This window comes from Penicillium samsonianum, assembly GCF_028829775.1.
Source record: "Penicillium samsonianum strain IBT 33392 chromosome Unknown utg000009l_segment0_segment0, whole genome shotgun sequence".
In the NCBI taxonomy this organism is placed as follows: Eukaryota; Fungi; Ascomycota; class Eurotiomycetes; order Eurotiales; family Aspergillaceae; genus Penicillium; species Penicillium samsonianum.
In genome coordinates, this window is record NW_026643267.1 from 1,431,126 (window position 1) to 1,451,813 (window position 20,688).

General features: G+C 45.6%; 6 protein-coding genes across 6 annotated transcripts; 2 read left to right on the forward strand and 4 right to left on the reverse strand.

Annotated features, from left to right (window-relative positions):
- Nucleotides 1–1,249: 1,249 nt before the first annotated feature.
- N7471_013511 (uncharacterized protein) lies at nt 1,250–1,753 on the reverse strand (the record flags this gene model as incomplete). Its single annotated transcript, XM_057286230.1, has 1 exon — nt 1,250–1,753. One exon carries the CDS (start codon nt 1,751–1,753, stop codon nt 1,250–1,252), a length of 504 nt encoding a protein of 167 aa, XP_057129555.1.
- A 3,760-nt stretch (nt 1,754–5,513) lies between these two features.
- Nucleotides 5,514–6,098, forward strand: N7471_013512 (uncharacterized protein; the record flags this gene model as incomplete). The annotated part of the gene is made up of 2 exons (XM_057286231.1): nt 5,514–5,898; nt 5,959–6,098. 2 exons carry the CDS (start codon nt 5,514–5,516, stop codon nt 6,096–6,098), a joined length of 525 nt encoding a protein of 174 aa, XP_057129556.1.
- Nucleotides 6,099–6,539: 441 nt separating this feature from the next.
- On the reverse strand, nt 6,540–7,960 carry N7471_013513 (Dynamin; the record flags this gene model as incomplete). The annotated part of the gene is made up of 5 exons (XM_057286232.1): nt 6,540–6,668; nt 6,718–6,820; nt 6,880–7,278; nt 7,405–7,705; nt 7,825–7,960. The coding sequence occupies 5 exons, from the start codon at nt 7,958–7,960 to the stop codon at nt 6,540–6,542; spliced, it is 1,068 nt and encodes a 355-aa protein (XP_057129557.1).
- A 2,844-nt stretch (nt 7,961–10,804) lies between these two features.
- N7471_013514 (uncharacterized protein) lies at nt 10,805–11,108 on the reverse strand (the record flags this gene model as incomplete). Its single annotated transcript, XM_057286233.1, has 2 exons — nt 10,805–10,930; nt 10,983–11,108. The coding sequence occupies 2 exons, from the start codon at nt 11,106–11,108 to the stop codon at nt 10,805–10,807; spliced, it is 252 nt and encodes an 83-aa protein (XP_057129558.1).
- Nucleotides 11,109–14,269: 3,161 nt separating this feature from the next.
- On the reverse strand, nt 14,270–15,256 carry N7471_013515 (uncharacterized protein; the record flags this gene model as incomplete). The annotated part of the gene is made up of 4 exons (XM_057286234.1): nt 14,270–14,308; nt 14,417–14,610; nt 14,674–14,773; nt 14,858–15,256. The coding sequence occupies 4 exons, from the start codon at nt 15,254–15,256 to the stop codon at nt 14,270–14,272; spliced, it is 732 nt and encodes a 243-aa protein (XP_057129559.1).
- A 1,457-nt stretch (nt 15,257–16,713) lies between these two features.
- Nucleotides 16,714–18,555, forward strand: N7471_013516 (uncharacterized protein; the record flags this gene model as incomplete). Its single annotated transcript, XM_057286235.1, has 4 exons — nt 16,714–17,367; nt 17,417–18,015; nt 18,080–18,444; nt 18,542–18,555. The coding sequence occupies 4 exons, from the start codon at nt 16,714–16,716 to the stop codon at nt 18,553–18,555; spliced, it is 1,632 nt and encodes a 543-aa protein (XP_057129560.1).
- Between the last annotated feature and the right edge of the window lie 2,133 nt (nt 18,556–20,688).

Below are 20,688 nucleotides of genomic sequence, written 5' to 3' on the forward strand. Positions count from 1 at the left end.
AATCACTTTGCATGGCTCGGGGAGGTTCAACGGGTTGTAATTGGCTTTCATTGTTGGCGGGAACATCGAACCCGCGATTACTAGCCAGCCAGAGGAAGTGATGCCGAAGGTCCGCTAAGTCAAAACTATTATGGCGCTCGTGAAGGCCCAGGCTAATTGCACGCTCAACATCAACGTGTTTTCGCGGAACACGGCGGCGGTGTTCCTTCACTGTTGTCATCTCAAACGCATACTGGAAACTGAAACGCCACAAGTCGCAAAGGTCCCTTTTTAGCAATACGTCGATATATGCGCTTGAAATAAGCCCACCTTCAGGGATACTGTTATATTGGCTTCTCAAACTTTCGTCAATCGTAGGAGCTCTTCCCTCTGCTTCTTCTTCTTCTTCTTGGTTGTCTTCCTCCTCGCTATTTCTCCTTCGCTTGGTCTTCCTCTTCGGCTGGTTTATACATAATTGCCGCATGACATTTTGACATACGTCGAGATATAGTATGTCTTGAAAGAATGTCTCTAGGGTGGGGATGGGATAGTCAATATTTCGCAGATAATGGAAGATCCGATCACGATCCTGAGGAGCCACAATAGCAGCAAACAGATCCTTGTTTTCCATTCCCGTCTCTAAAAATTTAAGATCTCCCTTGGAAACCTTTGGCGCCAGCGATTTGATTTTCTTGATTGTCCCTCCATCAACGGCTGCCAAAATAGTATTGTCATTTCCCGCCAGTTTGTAGAAAGTATCTTTAATTTTCCTCAAATAACATATGATTGGCTACAATTTAACCATTATTAGCTTGCCAATGAGCATAAAGGAATAACTTTGAACAATATTACCTCGTCACACTTCATCGCCAACAGCTTGTGTAATACGCCAATACTCATGTCATCCCAGAGACCATCAACTGGAAGAAGATCATCAAACCTTTCGCGTAACGACTTATGTTTCAGTAATGATTTGAGATAACCTCCTTTCCTGCTTCGACCCCCTTTCCTACTCCCTGGGGAACTTTCCAAGACAGCCCACCAGTAATTCTCCGCTGCCTTATTGGATGATTGTCTGTGAGGATATCCTTGGTAAGAGCGGATTTTTCGATAAATTCGACCGTCCGGGGGAAATCGATCGTTTGAATAACTTTCCTGGAGGGTGCGAATGAGCTCGTCACGTTGGTCACCTGATTACCAGTCAGAATATACAAAATCCTGAATTTCCCGATCTTCATCATAATCTAAGCGGTCATGACCGATATGTAACTCACTCACAGGCTTCTTCAGCTTCAGTAACGTAGACGTCGACCACGCACCATGGGTCTTCGACGTTCAATTCTTTGAACCTCTTTTCAGCTGCAGCAATGACATCCTCGTGATCAAGTACAAATAAATGACAACCGAGAGCTACTTCCAATTCTGGCAGCGGCACTTCTGGTGCTAAGCTTTTCGGGTCTTGCCATTTCACTCGTTTTCCCCATTCGGAAGTATCAATCATGACGGGTATGTGGTATTTCTCATCTAGACGTAGGAATCCATGGTAGTTAAAGAGTTGCTCCAGGCGAGCGATATTTGGAGGATTGTTGGTCTCTCGGTTGAAGTTTGTGTCAGACTTAAGGTCGCTGAGCCTAACGATAGCGGCTCCCTGGAAGCAATTTCTGCGGTATATGGAAAGTTTGCACTCTTCTACTTCAATTTCACGCTGCTTTGCCAGCTTTTTTCGTATCTTGCGCGAGATCGGTACTCTGTTTGAAGTGGAAGTAGACGGCATAGTCTCCCTCTTTCTTGCCTTGGATGATGATGTTCTTGCGAATGAAAATCTTGCTTGCCAGTATGGGAGACGGAAAGGATTACTTGGGAGTTGTATATTTATAACATGTCCACTCTTCCTCAATACCTTCACAGAAGCCGCAAAACCTTCGCCAAGGCGAAAGCTCACATTTGAGGTGGACAGCATCAGTTTGAACATACTCGCATTATTAAAAATGCTTTGCCATCATTTCTCTGGATCTGGTGTATCTCAGAGTACGGGATGCCTCAATTTATCGCAGCAATGAGAGGAGTGACTATAAAATATTTGACTAAGAGTTAAATGAACACACAAGAGTTCTAAGACATATCTGCACCTGTATTTCAGGGGACTCATAGCTGATGGGTAACCCAATTGAGAGCCCAGTACCATCTCATTATTATATGGAAGCTGATGAGAATAAAACTTATTACTTAACTGATGGCTTTGGGGGTTTGATCCCTTCTATAGAGGACCACAATGCATTCCATTTCCAAGTGATAGTTCCCATAAAGACTGTAAACCCCCTTTCGTCCGGCAAGACGGTAACCTTTCTGTTACACACTTTATAGCCAAATTGATTTCTTTCTGTCAATAATATAAAATATGCTCTGGCACACACTGAAACTTCTGGGGAGGTTCTGCCCTTTAGCCCTTTCAATAGCGGGCTTGATTTGTCTCGCTATAGTGTTTGCCGGATGCACATCTTCATCCTCTCCCTCGGATTTTTATTTCATGAAGGTAATTTCATCGGTCATTTATTGGCATTCGACTAATTTCAGGGCGTTAGCTAAACTTGACCAATTTTCCGGACCTCAGTAGTCTCCACCTACGCCGAGGACTTAGCATCGCTGGTGTGGACACGTCCAGTGTCACGAGTGGAGCTTCCGATGCTGCCAACAGCGCGACTAAAGTTGCTGCAAATGAAGTAGCTCAAGTCTCCACTACGGTACAAACTAAAGCCGACCAGGCCAGAGACCGCCTCGAAACACTATCCAAAGATCTTAGGTTGCATCTTCCCGCATATTATGCCGTCGGGCTCTGGGGCTATTGCCAGGGCGACAACAGTACAGGGCCCTTTGCAAACTGCTCCAAGCCAAGTACTTCCTTTTCGTTTGACCTTCTGGAGATCCTCGGCTCGGCATCCGAGGAGATCAAAGATATGTTGCCGAAAAACGATAATAAAGTCCTTGCCGGCTATCACGATTTCTCACGATGGACAATCTTAGCATACATACTCGGGTTTATCTTCACTATTGCTACGATCATTATACAAGTTGTCTTGTTAATACTTTCTAAAGGGAAAATATTCCTCATCGCCTCTTCTATTGTAGGTCCAACTTTGGTAGCCTTTGACGTTATCTACTGACTTCGATGAAGCTAGCATCAGTTTTTGTTACTGGTGCGTCCATTGGTGTGACAGTGATATATGGCCTAATAACTGGTGGTATCGAAAGCGTCTTACACCCATTGGGTGCCCATGCTAGCCTTGGGGCCCAAACATTAACTTCAGCTTGGTTAGCCGTTGTATTTTCCATTATTGCTCTACTCATATGGCTAATCGAAATGTGTTGCTGTTGTTTTTGACGTCAAACAAAAGTGGCGATGGGAATGATGTTGAGGGCTCGTTTCGCATCGCTCGAAGACTGATTATTTCTGGCTGTAAGAAAGGGCTGCGGGTATGTTCCGAGCAACAGAATGAAGCATCTAAATACTAGACATTCAACTGTGTTGGATACATAAAAATTCTGAAAATGTCCACAAAACCGTTCATCCTGTGATATTGAACAATCCCAGAAGGTATCCAAATTCATGAGACTAGTTCAAGCCGGGATATGCAAAGTAAGTTGGTCTGATGAAGTTAATTAGCCGAGAGCCTTGCACCACCGCATTGGATAATAAGAGTAGGCACCGCTCTCCGGCGGTTATGTATACAATAAATAGTAGTAGACAAGGAAACAGAACACAGAGTAGCACAGGTATTTTCATTATGTAAAATACTCAAGGGAGGGGTGTACCGTTCGAGCAGTGCCGAAGCTGGCTGGGTGACACGATTCAAATTAACAAAACATACAGAGATAAAATCAAAGGAACAAAAACACAAAAGCAGGGCTAGCTGATGCTCTGGTCAAGAAAGTGGCTGGGAAGTCAGAAAATATAATTTTTGATAGGAAAATGCGGAGAGCTGGTTAACTCAATTACACAATTTTATTGCATGGAGCAACTAGTGTAGTTGTATTTCGCTGTGGAGTTATGTGGGTCACAATCCAGTAATATAGATACTTTTGCCATTAGCCAAAACCCCCAGAATTATTAACCAAATGTTGATTTTACAATTTACGAAGAAATGGAAAAGCTCAGGCCTCAATCTAACAGGACCGCATGACTAGTACTTTTTTTTGGCTGCCTGCATTATCTCTACTACACAGTGTAACCGTACAGCGAAGCTTTTCACGTGCCACACCATTTTCGCGATGATTGTTATCTAGCCATGAAACTTTCGCTCTAGGTGGACAGGAAATGGTATCGCAGGTGTCGCGGGAAAAAGGCTGTTTCAAGGTCTTGATGAACCAGGACCCACTTGCTCCCCCAACAGGGATGAGCTTGTCCCGCCCCGCGAGAGCTACCGATCTCTTGAAGAGCCACCACTCCTGCAAGAGCTACCGCTTCGGCGAGAGCCGAGCACTATTTTCTTGGTTTCATTATGAGCCCTCGGGCCGAGCAGGGTCACATCCGGAATCAAGACTGCTCAGTTATTTCCAATCGTGGACAGGAATAATATGGAAATTTTCCGATTCCTGCAGTGACATCATAAAATTTGGTTGACTCAAAATTCATAAAACAGTTAAGCCTCGGATGTTTGAGCGTTCAATCCGTGATACACCTTCTTAAACACACGCAAATATTACGGCTGGTGGGCTTAAAAAGGGAATAATCTTTTGAGGGAATTTCTTTGGTTCAACAAGCGCAAAATGTGTCGAGGTGCAAACCTATCCCAATAAATCAGGGAGTTGAGTATGTAGTCTTACAGTATGTACCATTGACTTCTTGTATAATGTGTTGAATTTCGGTGGAACGAGCTGGACAGATAATCTCTAGAATATAGCAACATTGTGGAAACAGATTCTCGAGTGTCTGGCAAAGCAATGGAGTGACTCTTCACCATAGTGTTTATTTCGCTGTTCTTTTGAGTAAATTCTGGCTTTTTGGTTTCTACGGTTTCATTACTTTAGATCATATCATTAGTAATGGCTCAACGCGCAGCTAGCAGATTTGTGAGGGTTTTTCGTATCGCGATTAATCGCCTGCGCGTCATAGTATATATTACTTTAATCTATTTCAACCCAATTTTTGGTACTTTTTGATATGAGAAGCATAAGCGGAGTTCTCATCGGTTTAAACAAAACCTGCCTCCGAGGTCGCTTTTAAACATGTCCTTGTTCATTGCGCCCCACTGTGTAAATCGGGTAGGGGCTTCTCCCCTCATAGTCAGCCATAACGATATTGTTCATTAGTTGTGCAATAGTGAGATTAAAGAAAGATACAAGCTTATGTCTATCGTACTTGATAGAGCATTGTCCTATCATCCCCATTTGCTCTATGGAATCAACGGCCAAGCCGTCTAGACTCCTATTAAACTCTGGATCCTCTGTCTTCTATTATTCCTCCCTCTTCTAATCGCTGCGCTTTCCTTTCCTCTTCTTCTTTTGAATAATTTGCTCGAATATTCGCACTCTACGGCATGTCGGAAGTGATTTATATCCCCTGGTCTTCAGCTGAAGAGGTCAATCTTTTGGGTTGGTTGTCGCAGCACCAGCATTTGTCATGGGATGACAAGTCCAATGAGTACTCAGATACCTTTGGTCACTACCGAAGTCCAGAATCACTTCGCGGGAAACAGAATCAGCTGATGAAGGGTATCCGGCGGCAACGGCTCGTCTCAAAACGAACATTATCAGAGCTTCGCCATGTGGCCGTCCGCCGAACACGACGCCGACGGCGAAGAAAGTTCTCGGATAATCTCGATTCGCCTCCTACCAGTCTTGGGGCTCCTGATCCCCGAGAGCGCCTGCAGCAGCAGCAAGACGGTTCTCACGGATCATCCAGATCGGAGTTCCCTCAATTAAGTGAGATACCTGCGCGCGGAGTACAAATGCCAAATTGGACGACTAACAAATCTATGGTAGATCCTACGGAGGGGACGAATCTCCCTCAGAGCCCTGACGGAACACGCTCTGTTTCACGAAGACTTTGGAATATCTTTGTCCGAGTGAAAAAAAGCATGGTGACACTTGGAATAGAAGACATAAAGCGGAATCAATATTAGTACTGTACACAGTACAGTGATATTCGAAATCAGTTTTACCTCCAGTCTCTTTCTCTTTAGTTCCCGGGTCCCACCTAAGGTGTAGTAGTCCGTATTAGGATATCTTTCCGCCGGCCTTTGCATTGTCGATGTACCTCCGATGAGCTCGTTTAAATTACAGTAATCTTACCTCTCTGCAGTCTAGTTCTTGTCTCTCTTGTTCAGCATATAATGTTACAGTGCTTTTTTTATTAAACGCATGCAGCAAATAGCAGCCATTTATATGCATTTGCTCTCGCATTCGCGTAATGAGCGTGGGAAAACCCAGTAGGTAAAAAACCACGTCGGAGCAGTCCAAACTCACTTTATCATGCTAGGCCACGGAGGCCTTGCTCTAGAGCGACTTGAAGGCGGCGGGCCTCAGAACGAAGGTGGCCAATCTGTGTAGACTCAACCGCTAAGTTAATAAGCTCCTCCTCCGAATACATAGAAGCTGAATGTCATGGGACTAAACTCATCGGCTAACTTGGCAAAAATATGTCGCTCAATGACTTGACGACAAGCATTATCAACGAACGTCTTCCGAGCAACCTGGTTTCATGATCAGAGGATATTCTATTAGGTTTTAAATGAAACAGACCTTGTAATAAGCAGTCAAGTCGGTTTTTGCTTCAGAACATGCTTGCTCCTTCATGTCAACGATGACACGCTTTTTGAGGGATGACAACAATTTGAAACAGGCTCTTTCTGTGTTATCCAAGTGGAGAGTGCCGTTCCAATCGTCTCGGATCGCATCACGCACCGAGTCTTCAATGAGGCCTTAGAGGCTTCGTTTCTTGCATTCTGGATATTGTCAGTGTAATAATGATTGTACGTAATTGGCTGTCGTGTTTTATCTCCAAGAATCTTTTCGAGTTCGTGTTCCGCTGCTTCGGTATTTGCCTCCAGCGTGGTGCTGACTAGGCGACCAATGTTTTCGCGAACCTTCCCATCTTTGATAGCGTACGTCAATGCAGCATTCACAAACCGGGAAACAATCTTCGCGACCACCACGATATGTTCTCCAGCAATTTGGGCCCATCGCAATGATTGCAGATGGAACAGCTCGGCAAGGAGAGCTTGGTTGTAGTTGCCTGGTAGCTCTTGGCCCCTCGTTTGATCATAAATCTGCAGTGGTTGAGTATCACAGTAATTTCTCTCACTAGCGGAAAGTCATACCTGTGGAATCTAGTCAAGCATTCCCTATTTCGTCACAAAAAGTTGTCCACCTTTGTCTTTACCGTCATCTGAGGGGTTCGTCGAGACGATCTTTCCTTTTATACCATACTGTCTAATGTAGTCAGAGAAATTTCCATTCTCCATATGGATAGTAGCACGGAGAAGAACTGAGGATTGTCCCTCTCGTATTTCAAAGAAGCTCGTGTCACGACCTCCGTATGATCCATCAACGCCGGCTTGGATAACATTGTAGTAATTGGTGCCAATCTTTGTCAGGAACATGCGTATCTGGTTTGGAGATTTACGTTCCGTTCCAAATTCATCAAGCTCTTCATTTTTCTCCCGGAGAAGACGACGTATATCTTCACGAACTTTGGGAAGCTCACGCTCGATGAGTCTATCCCAGATTTCTTCCCGAAAATATCGCAATTTGTCAACCCCGACACGTGAAGAATCCAGTCCCTGCTTCTTCCAAGGCTCAGTGGAAAATAGGCCAGTCCCGTTCTGCGTCGCTCTTCCATGGTCATACCCGCCTTGAGCTCCGTCGGGCTGGGGGTTTTCAGGACAAAAAGTCCAAGTGTGAGTTTGGTGCGGCCGCAGCTGTTGGCAAGCCGAGTGATGCGTGCCTCCGTACCAGCGTTGATGAGATTTAGCTTGGTAATCATTCCGACGGTTCGGAGACCATCCTCGTCAAAACGTCGTGCACGCTGGCTGATACCCTGGGTGTCAACGTCACTGGTGGCCGATATGACTGCAAGGATGATGGCCCGAGAATGTTGCAGATAGGATGCTACTAAACTCTCGACTACCTTCAAGCTGATATTAGCCCAGGAAGGTCGACAATGGTTAGGTGGAGACCTGTATTTCCAACTAGCTCAAGCCTGAGAACGTCCGCTGCAAACGGCGCGCAAGAGACAGTCACCCACGTGCTTGCTGTATTTACTTATTGGGATATAGTAGCACTGTAATGCATTGAAAAGTTTGAAGTTGCCATGCAATACTCAGGTAACAGAATGTGGTTCTAGCTAATCATGAAACAATGGCAATACAACTTAATTTTTTCCAGAAGGGCAAATATGATATGAAACACGGTTTTCTCTAGCCAGAACTCGTGCTGTAGGAAGGACCCACGCGTTCCACTTCATGTTCAGGGTTTTGGCCTGATGAAGAGTGCGTCTGTCTGAATAGCATCGACCCAATCATGAGGTGCTTTTCCAGGGATTCGTACTGATCCTTTCAGAAAAACCTTGCGACCTTCAACTTTTTCTGGCCAAGCACGGAGAAGGATTGGCGCTGAAGGTGGAACGGGATGAATGAACGACGTATTTAGGTAAGGAGTGAACGCTGGTTTGTGTTTGTGTTTGCAACAGTCGGCGAAAATACGGTCCATCAATAGAGCAATATATCCACCGAACAATTTACCATCGTAGTAACACATTTGCTGGGAAGGAGTCAGAAGCAGAAGTGATTCTGCCTCCCATCCTAGCCTATGGGGCTTGAAAGTAGGACGGTAGCCTTGAAGTAGAGAACGCATCATTTGGTCAGAAGGGTCGGTGACGGAATGCTGAAGACACAATAATCAGTATACTACAATAGATATCTGCCTCGTTGGCACTCACAAGATGTTGATCTGGTAATTCACTGCATAAATCAAAGGGGGGTGTTTGATGAGGTTGCGAAAGATCGGCATCCACGAAAGGATTGGGAGAAAAACGCAATCAAAGAACGCTTGTACATGTCTGTCGCAAAATTATTGGAATAATGCAAATGATGATGGGAAAGTTTTCGTCAAAGAATAGCGCGCTATATATATCTGGCGATATCCGCGGGCTATATCAACTAAAAATTGAGCTGCCAAGGACGAATTGAACTATGGTGAGAATTGAACGATGGTGACACTTGGGTAGGTAAAACTGGGTGTTAAAAGATCGGCATATTTAACGTTAGATTGAAAGGTGATCAACTTCATCGTGATATTTCCTACAAGTATTTTATTGAGCATCAGATCAACCAGGTCATGCTTATTTTCTTCATGAAACCTAGTTAGAACGGAGGCTACTCGATGAAATGTTTATTTACGGTGTGTAAATAGCTGGTCTCACCATTTAGAAGATAAAAATATACAATGATATTTATTCCAAAGGGCGTTTAGCAGGGTATGATACGAGTTCCTAATGAGGTAGGGGTAAAAGGACAAGGTTTGTTCAAGCAGCTCGGTGCTGAGTAATGCTACCTCTGATATTTTACTTCACCGTTTCTATGACACAGGGAGGATAGATATATATATAAACCCCAAACTGTTGTTCAACTGCTCAGAAGTCGTTCGGTGAGAGTTGATTTCGGGGACTAGTAAACTGGCGAGGAATTCCCAATAATACCAATCCAATAGCTGGTTCAAGAACCGCTGAGGTGGGAGCAAAAGCGATTCATGCAGTAACTTATAAAGCTACGCCCATCGGTGTCTTTATCTCGTAGGTTCCGCACTTCTACTTGTCAACGGTCACAGGCAATCAATATAGCCGCCAAAGTATTCCTCTTCTGCACTATAGTATGTTTCTTGTGAACTTCAATAGCAATACTAAAAGACAATCTCTAACAATTCAGCAATTCGCACGAGAGACATGAAAAAGGACATTCATCAAAAATTCCCAACAAAGTCCACACTCGATACCGAAAAACTATACCATAGATTAAAAGCCGCTTTGTGTGTGTCTTTGAGAGCGCTAGCGCTAATAGTCATGTTGTTTGGCTCTGTGTTAGCTGCACTCGTGGGTGGGGGCCATCTTCCGCTTTCTGGCAGCTGGCGAGAGAGAAACGTCGAATGATGCGGAAGAGGGATACTTTTACATGTATAATACCCATCCACTTGCGAAAGTTCACCGGTAGAGCTCTTTAAATGGACTGGTTGGTTTTGTTTTTTTGTTGACTACGAGGCTGGCTTATTTGATTTATTGTAAAACCATGTTCAGAAGTCATGCAATCTATCATCAGCCATGGAGTTGAGTACTTGAACAAGAAGCACGTTCTTGCGTGAAAGGAACGGCTCTCCTACCCTGGAAGAGATGACAAGGGCACCAAAATGCGAAACTTTGCCTTGAAAACTTGAGTTTTTACGCCTAGAACAATGATGGTTATTGACAGTACATTGCCTTATATGCCATCGTTCGTTGATATTAGCACCATCTCGTATGCTATATAGCCAAAATCTTAGGGACAACATTTCAAAGAGCTTCCTCGTTCACTATGGTAGGTGTCTCACACCTCGGTTCCGAGGTGCAGCCCTTTGAGCTCCTTAGGAGCCTACCAATACCCGTGCCAAGATTATCAAAGGCTAGTCTAAAATAGGCCAGTTCATGTTCTTGTTTAGCGTATCTACTTTTCAGATATTCACGTTCTTGGCACAATTGAATGTTTGCTGTGCGCAGTTCCCCATTCGCGCCCTCAAGACGTAGGCTCTCGGACTTTTTTGCGACATAGGATTCATACAGCCGTCGGTAAAATCTCACGATCTAGGCAGCTTGGTGTGCGAGTTGCGGGTCATCTGGATTCAGTCGCTTCAGCTCCTCGACGAGCGGCTGGAATGGCTCAGCGTCTGAGGCCTGTGCCTCGTTTTGGGGCAGTTGTAGATGTGGTGGCTTTAGCCTAGGGTCAGTCCACAGCTGCAAGGTGGGCAAAATTGTTGCTTACCAGCTGCTGGCCATGGTCCTCTCTCGCTGAGAATACCGTGGGCTCATTGACGGGTCGAGGTGAGGCGCTCCCTCTGCCTTCGTCATGCTCAACTTTCGTTTCATGCTCGTTATGAGGACCGTCCATTCTGAGAGTCGGTCGCTTGGTAGTTGATTCCGTGCTTGGGCATGAGAGCCTATTTATACCAAACGACCGGGCCAAATTCTGATGAGCAAGCAACCACTATGGCGCGCCATGTTCCTAATGCCGAGTCTGATGTGTATTCTTAGTATTGAGGGTAATACACCCACCCAGAAAGAAATGGATCTTGTTGCCCGACCTATTATCCACAAGTTCAACGTGAGTAGCAACCAGTACTTATCAGAGGGGTTCAGGACCTGACAAAGGTGCATGTGCAAACCTTGGATGTTGGTTTTCTCAAGAATTTCAATGCCCTCGTTCGGCAGAATGATCTTTATGGGACCCATTTTTGATAAATGGACGGGTCAAGGTTCTTGGTGGGTAGTTCATTCGATTATCCAGTGTTCTTTTTTTGGGGGTCGGGATGCTGTAACCTGTTTAAAGGTAAATGCACAAATACGCACTCTCGCTCGAGCAAAACCAGTTCGATTGAAACAACCGTGTTGGAGAAGCCTAAATAAACCGGGTGTTTTATTTGTCGGAACGATGGATGAGAGTTACGTCTTGTTTCACCAAACCATGCATTATCTTACTGCTAGCTTCGAAACGATTTCAAGGTGAAAGGAACGCGACCGCATGTTTCTTTTAATTCCCTTTATCTGCTTATCCGATCTAGCTGGAATACGTCAGTTTGTTTGATGTTATCTTGCGAGACTGACGCTCTCAACTGCATGGGCCATCTATATCGCATTCAACCCTGCCAGCCACGAAGTATGGCTACGATAGTTGTGGATCGGCTAAATCCAAGATGTGGCATTTAAATTAAATATTTGATCTAGGATAAGAGAAAAAGAGAAGAGCCAATATTCATAATATGTATCTACATTGTTCAACCTTTGCAGTCGTTGTCGGAAGCATAACGATTGTGGTCGTGTGAATCATATCTCGGAGTTTATTGATGACATCAGCTGTAATATAGAGGCATTTTGATTGATTATCCTATTCCAGAGGGAATACGTGAGGCTATAAATACAGCACGAGCTCCAAGTCGATTTCGAATCTACTTTCTTCTTCGTATAGACAGGTGTTAACGATCGGTGAGTCGGTAAGGTCTCGTACGTGGCAATGGATTATCATTAAACAGCTGTCCTCCTCTAAGTCCATTCGTCCCCTGTTACATACATACTCAGACTCAGGGGCTTGCTTCTTAGCAAGCGTCTCCTGTGGATCCTGTCCAAAACGAGCTCTAGTGGTAAACTACCACTGACAACAGGCTTTGTTCCTGATCTGCACCAGCCTCATATCACAACAACATACACCGAATTTTAGGATAAACAATTTCCCGAGACTTTTCTGACACTGTTAGATATGACCTCTACTCTTTACTACTATTACAGCAATGTAAGGGGTTTTCGTGCGCGAAATCGTGCCTGCCTAGAAATGATGGATTTGAATGGTACTATACTAATTGTGATTCCTACACTGCCGCAGAAATGGAGCTTCGGGTGGACAGAGCCGTTGGTGTGGACGAGCTTGTATTGTAATGCGCATCGGGGCCTCGAAGAACAATAGCCGGCCTCCACATCGACAAAAGAAAATCACTGAGTATTTTATTGCAACCCAGACAGGCGATAAAGCTTTTCAGATGGGAAGGAAGGTCTTGAGACCGGTCGTAGGGCTCGGGCAAACAGAGCCTTCCTTTGGAGACACGCCTTCATTACTTTATCATTCAAAATGATGTGAGCCCCTCAACTTGGGCACTATTATATCAGAAAATGCCTGTTTATTTGTGCTCAGAGTGGTGTTATCAAATAAACAGCCCCACAAAACTTCATCATGTTTCACCTGTTCATGCCTGTCAGACTAAATTATGACTAAACTTTACAAGCAGAAAGTATGGATGGAGAAAAGCACACACAGATCCTACCAGAGGGGAATTAGACGATCTTTACCAATAGGAAGTCTCGTCAATGATAAATCTAAATAGAACATGCCCTTATCGTCAGGTTGATTGTAGACCATTTCCCGCGCTTTCACGATATCTCAAGTTATTTATTGACAGCCTTTCTTTATTGAAGTTTATTGAGGATACTATTTAGCACGCCGCTTCTGGATGTTCATTTAATAGGTACAAAAACACAACAATATGGATACTCACACTCTTATTAAGAACATGAATGGGAAGCTGAGAAATATAATTTGTTGAATGGAAATGCCGAGGGCTTGTAACTGTTGGAGGTCCTTTAGAATTGCATGGGTAGACCGTAGTTTGACCAAATTTCCCCAGTTTGTTGAAGTACCAAATTTTATTTGATGGTAAATTAAACGTATTAACTTAGGGAATGTCAACGACTGGCGGAGGGCACTGGCTTCGGAGATTGAATCGAAATAAAAAAGGAATTAACTAATGGCAGGAGTTGGGTGGTAGATTTGACGAAATGAACAATCTACTTTTCCTGACGTTTTTAATTTGGTCTGTAATGGAAAGCCTTCTTTCAGCCACCTACACGGGCGGAATATACAAGAACCTCCAGTGCAATCTTTTTTGATGGAGAGACCAGATACTACGAGAATCTTTCGAATGCACGGCCGTCCCCCGGAATCGGAGGACGGGGCCCAACACACAAGCCGTGCTTGGGGGCAGCAATGACGCTCGGACAGGCATGCCCCCCGTAATACCAGGGGGCGCAATGTGCGTTCAAAGACTCGATGATTCACTGAATTTGCAATTCGGAGAATCATGTATCTGCGGGTCGATAGATGTCTTCGGTGATTTCGGTGATTGCGGTGATTTCGTATTTGGTGGTCCATCCCAAGGAGTAGATAGCCCTGTGTGTACGTGCGCCATGCGATCTCTATTAAAACTTGTTTGATCAAGTCGGCAGGATGTGTACGTGAATGACATTTCTAGATCTGGTGTAATCGATGCACAGTAGGCTTAGCCATGTCTTCGACAAAAAGGAAATATGCACATAAGGGTGGATCCTGTCTCTAGGTGTACTAACAGGACGGTAGCACAGATGCCTTTTCAATTACAGGGGAATATAAGGCACTCATATACTTCCATAGACACCGGAGGTACCGCCACTGAGAATGCATGTAAGGTGACGCAATTTGTGATACCCTCCTATAATATACCCCTCATATCGCAATGTGAAAGTCCCGGTTCAAATGCGTGTCGGAAAGTTGATATCGTATTGCGAGGTCTTGCATACAATGTTCTGAGCTTTAGTTCTGCCTCACCTTTCAAAGTGGCAAAAAAGCCGTCCTGTTTATTCAGCTTGGATCTTCATCCGTAGGTTAGGCCAACTCACCAGCATCAACTCGTCTAGTCCAAACGTGTTCAACTTTTGTGGCAGATCTCGAGCTTTTGAGCTCCATGAAAAATCAGGATGGATTTCCTCGTTCTTTTTCATCAACATTTTGACCATCTCCGACAATGCCGTCAGCTTCAGCGTAGCTGCATTCATGTCTTCGGGATCGATACGACAACTACGTTCCACACCAGCTGGCAAGACGCTGGTATTAGAGGCTGCAATGACCACACTGCCCAATCAATGGGTTGACCTACCGATCCTGACCCCACCGGATCCCGTAAATAGGACCTCATCATTGGTGAGTGTGGCAAGCGCTCTATCGCAATTGCGGAGGTATCTGATTCCAATAAGGATCTATAGAGCTTCAGTATTGGCCTCGGAATGGGCTTGTGTCTCCCAAAAGCGCGTCAGATGGGTTGGATGGATCATTAGACATACTGGCCATACAATCGAGGCGATTTCGGTTTCGGTAAGGGCGTACCTAGATCCTAGGACTTGGGACAAAGAGCATTCGACCGACTCCCACACCAAAAATGTGTGATCTTCATGTTGGCAATGGCGCAGAAGTTGTGGAAAACTGCGGTAAGAAAGGTCGTTGACGATCTTCATCAGAGACCGTATCGACGCTGGTTCCGCTTTGAGCGGTTGAATATGGACCAACTCCATTTTGTCCTCCCTATTCTGGGCCAGGAGAATCCCCTTTCGCGGAAAATTCTCGATGCCTTTGACATATGCCGCCCAAGGATCTTCGTTCAATGGATGAAGAGTGCAAGTTTGCACTTCTGAAGTTCGCTTTCGCTTCCGAAATGGTTTCAAAGGTGGCAAAGGGTTGGTCATTGGCTTGGGTTGGGGAGATGGATCGGGGTAGCCACTTCTGTGGTCCAATCCACAGGCGATACGGTGGAAACACCGTCATTCCCTGCGGTGTTGGCTATCGTGGGAAAGAATACCGTTTCCGGCCGAGTGGCCTTCGAGTGATTGGCATCCATTGTGGAAATATCGGTGAAGGGATTTGAGTGTATTGGGCGGTTTTTATAGCGGAAGCTGATATAGCAGGTATTTATCTACTCCTACACCCGATGCAACGTTTGCTTTTAAAATACCATTGACTAGGCTGCTTTGTCCAAACTATGATCTCACGGTCTATGGTTATCTGAAAAATAGGTTTGATAAATAATGAAGCGTCATTCGGCCGTTCATTCTAGCATTTCACGTGGAAGGAAAACATGCTCCACTCTGCACCCTTCTGCATATTCTGAGAGTTGAGGGGCCATCACTGGAAAGGCGAGGGGCAAGCTGCCAGTCAACCATAGCTTAACTGATGTTAATAGTCTTGGAAAACATCATTTGATAGTTTCTACAAGTACGCTTTTCTCGGCTTGTTTGTATTTTTTGCGGCCTAGGCAGCTTAGCAGAGGCAACGCACGGCGTTCATTCCCTGCTACTCGATGGTTGAAGTTACTAAGCAGTGGAAGAGTTGCAAAACAGGTTATCCCTTCTTTCAAGGTCCGCTTCTTTCTTCGAAAATGAATCCTTGTAAACGTTGGAAAATGGTGGCCATTATTTAAAATTCCCATGGAGCTTGGTGATTCTTGTGGTCAATCGCGGTTGCGGTGGGCGGGCGATCCGGGCGGGTCACTGGAGGACAGACAGTGTGTAAAAAGTGGCCAATTTGGCCAATTTGGCGCTGTCAAAGCACGGCCATGTTTGTTTGGGTGACACGGTCAAATGTGGTCAATAGACGTATAGAATTGGCAGATATTAATTGAGGGATAGATTGTTACGTGGTGTGGATTTTTACGCTTTGCTTACTGCGGTGTTTATTCTCGACGGCCGTGATGAGATTCAGACAATTCGACGATCGCTTTTTTGTGTATGGAATCTGCGACCGGAAGATACGCAAAGAGAGAAATGGAAACTCCCACATTTACAGTTTTCCAAAGATCGTGTTTTCCAAAGATCGTGTTTTCCAAGGATCGTGTTTCCCATTATCGGGATACCCAGCGAAGTATGGAACGGGTGTAACATGGCTGTCATGTTTAAATCTAAATTGTGTAAACAAACATGCTAGAACAAGGTTAACAAAGTAGTACATTTTGCGACCGTGTAATATGAAGTTGAACCAATACACTACGTTCAAAGAGAAACACCGCCAAATTTTCGTCATGGTTGCTTGCTGGTTCCCAGCCCTGCTAATTCATACCCAAATCTGAGTTCCTCACTTAAAGTGCATGTCCTCACCTGCGGCTGTTTGTCCGCTTCTTTTATCTCAGAGTGTGAATGTGCAGGACGAAATGGCGCCCTGGTATATTCTTTCCCCTCTTCTGCTCTCTCTTGTGGTTCGTCTGGTGCTGGAGAGGAGGGTCGCATTGGCTTTGGCTGAAAACCTTCTGCTCATTGCTTCCATACAGTATGCAGAGCTCTCTTGGGTGAAGGTTGTGGTGATTGCGGCTATCTTTGTCGCGTCTGCTTTCTTGCAGACTCAATTAGAGTATCTTGATTCGGCGCAAGACACATATTCGCACGCAGCTCCGCTTCAATGTGCAGCCAATTCCAGGATTAGCGGGTGTCCTGCGCATACCAGTCGTGATCAAAAGAGAGACTTGAATTACCGCACATCTCGAGAAGCTCAAGTTCCAAACGTCACTGGCAATTCCCAGGCCGAGAAGACTTTTCACGGCCGGGCTGCGATGTTTCCATGTGATCTTCGACACCTGCGCCGGTCCGGCTTCAAGGACAATTATCACCATTCGTATCTCTATGTTGGTTATCCAGTCGGCCTCCGTGCCTGCTATAGTCCTCTGATCACTGTTGAGCCACCTTATCGACCTGGCTTCTTGCTGCCCATCAAAAAAGCATGGTTCAGTATCAGACCAGAGGATCATGCCTTCAACGGCGGTGCAAACCTGTCGATGACTCAAAAGTTAGAGGAGTTCCTATTGTCTGAGGTGAGACTTCGGCGGAAATGGATAAAACTCACGGACTAAAGCTGTATAGGGAGAAGATCCTGCCGAGTGGCCTTATGCGTACCTCTTGACGCCCCCGAGTGTCACATGGCAGTTGAATAATCCACTTTCGTTCTGGTACCTTTACAACACCAGAAGAGAGCTGACTGCAATGATTGTCCAACTTCAGACGTCGTATGGCGAGCGCAGGCTGTGGTTAACGCGAAATTGCAGAATGGAAGCGCCCAGAAATGGCCCTTATTGCTTCAAAGGGAAGTTCGATAAGGATCTACAAGTCTCACCCTTCACACCCATCGCGGCAAGCTATGTCATTGACTCGTCTGATCCATGTGCGGCTCCTTTGGATAAGCTCAAGATCATGGTGACATTGAAAAAAGGAAGAGAAACAGTCGTGAACGCCGTAGTCAACTCCACCTGTCCGCCTCTTGATGCTGTTTCGGCGAGCCTCGGTTCCTCTCTGCTATTCCTCGTGAAGTGGTGGTGGGTTCCCATGTGCAGCGTGGTAGTTTTCCGGATTCTTTTTAAAGCCGCGAAGATTTACCTGACGCACAACGAAAAGGAACTTAACATCCAGACAAGAGCAGAGCCTACCACAAATGCTATCGCAAAGTCTGCTCGACTGTCTGAAAGGTAAGCTTTAATCCTCATTCACCCTCAACCTTGGAGACAAGGACAATGACTGACTGCTTTGTAGGGCCTTGGAAAAATACTTTTCTATGATTCTATCCTCCATCGTCCAAAGCCAGTCTCGCATAAAAAGTGTGAAGTACATCACTTCAGGAGAGCACTGTGCGCGAACTCGGGTCATGTACTCACATCAGCAACATTCTGGCGAGAAAGCTCCACACCGTCCTGATGAAGAGGCAAGCAAAGAAGCACTCGAACTTATCGTCTTTAAAGTCAACACTCCAACCTTCTACTCTAGATTTTTCCACTATAAGTCGCCGTTTGCGGCTATGCAGAGTGAACTACTTGATGAAGAGCGGACCCGCACGGTGTGGTCATCACACCCACAGGAGCTTGCCGCTTTGTTTCCACATGACTTGGCAGACACCTGGCGTGAGCCTGTGGATTGGCGTTGGAGGATAATATCCATCCTGCGGACTGCTCCTACAAAGACCAATTTTCCGCGTCGAATCACGTACGAGCCATGCAGAGGAACTGCTTTGACCGACTATTTGATAATGCAACAATGTCCGAGCGACCAAATTCGCAACTATAGACGAATATTGTTCCGTCTGTTTTTGAGGCACTGGATAGGGGGCTTCCCTGTGGGTTCTATTAGAGAGGGAGATTTCGAGCTTATTGGGTTAAGCCGGGATGCTGTCCTAATGATCTATGAAGCGTTTCTCAAAGCTGGACTTTTTTCATTGGGTGTTTTCCTTGCGGAAAGTAGTGCCATCAAAGCGCCCAATATTGCCGATCTACTTTTTGCAATGGTTAGCTTGGCAGGATTTAACATTTGGGCATCTTTAAGATCTATATTTTGATCCTCGCCAGCGACATCCAACTGGTTCTTCAAAGGCGTGGGATCTCTTGCTGGCGCCCCTCATTTCCGACCGAGAGAGCTGTGGACGATTGGCATCCTTTTTACGAAACTTTGTGGGGTGGTTTTGCCAGCGCAAGTTGCCAATACGGGTATTTACCTGTTCCTAGATGCAGTGCGGGTGCAGTACTGCAGTAATCAATTGCTAGGCGAAGCATTGACAGTTATTATTCGGGCGCCATGGCCATGTGCCACTAGGTTATCTGCATAATGCAACAAATGCCCTGTTACTGGCGCTTTTCAACTGTTTATCTTGGAGTGCCAACAAAGCAGCCAGCTCAAAACGGAGCACGAGAGGGGCATGGGGACAAATATGTAATTCCACAAATCACACACAATCAGCGAAGTAGGGTTACCAATGGCAGCCGGTGGTTCAAGACCGATCGTGGGGATCTTGCGATCACATAGCATAAAACGACACAACTGACAGAGCCCTGAGTTTACGGGAGCAAGGCAGAGTGAAAAATCGGCCGAGCTCAGCCTCATACTGAGTCGCTTGCGGGACGGCGTCCTTGCGTAGAGAGCACATAAAATACGACTAGAGAGATTCGCCTGCCCTATTTTATTTCTATCATCATTTTGTTGAGTTGTTTATATAAGCAAGTTTACCAACGCAATCGGCTAAACACTATTTGCTCACAGAACGCTGCGCTCCACAATGTCTACTAAAACAACCATCAGGATGCGCTTTGCCATTATGTTCCTCGCTGTGGTAGGACTAGTCCTTGCAGGTCTCAACTCAGCCATCGCGCGCTTTGCGGTCATTCTGCGGGATTGAGCGAACTTCGATATCATCACTCCCAACAAATCCGTTTCAGATAACACATTCAGAAATCTCATGAACAATGGCCTCAAAGATGTGGTGCTTGCGGCACTCGCATCCACCTTGTTTGTCATTACCGGGGCTGTGCTTGCAGGCCGCCCCAGATGGCCACGAGAGCAAGACGAACCCTGGATGTCCTTCGGGTGCGTACAATGCCTCCTGGGTTAGTGATCCTATCCACAGGGGGCTGGCTGGCCGACCACGTACACGGCTTCCAACCCTCTTTTGAAATGTTTAGTGGCGATGACAACTTTCAGTATTACAACATCATGTAATATGGAGGGGTTGGTCAGGTGGCCTATGGACCTCTGGTGATATTCATGGCCGCTACACTGTTTATGCAAGGTTTTCTTGGTGTTGGGAAGACTGCACTCTCTGTATAACGAAACCTGCTGGCATAGAAATTTGGTCGGCACTGAGGTACCAATTTTCCTGAGCACGATAAGGGAGGCCAATGGCTTTCGAGATGTTGCTTCGTAGGATGCTGGCATAAAGCCAACGTTCGATTCTTGGTTGCAAAAGACCAAACACATAAACAGCCAGGGGAGACTCGCAAAGTTTACCAAAAATTAAGGGAAATGTTCTCTGCAAGGGCAAATGCCATGTTGTTCTGCAGTCGGGTGGAATGCCAAGGTCAAGAACAATGGAAGTAGACTTAGAATCTTCAAGAGTGCCATCTTCTGCAAATGGACACGTCTGGGATGACTCTGGCTGGACTTGGGTACAAACCACAAGGTATGTTTAAATGAAAATTTTGATCCCACCAAGAGGCTGACTAAATTATTGTTCATCAATGTGGCGCTGCCACGCCACCGGGCCAGGAGGAAATAACTGGGCTAATGAAAGATACCTGCGGTAGTTCCCCAAAAAAGAAGTAAACAGTTCAATTGACCGCGATTTGCTTGGCCCCGTACTGCACCCGCTGCCCCCGCAG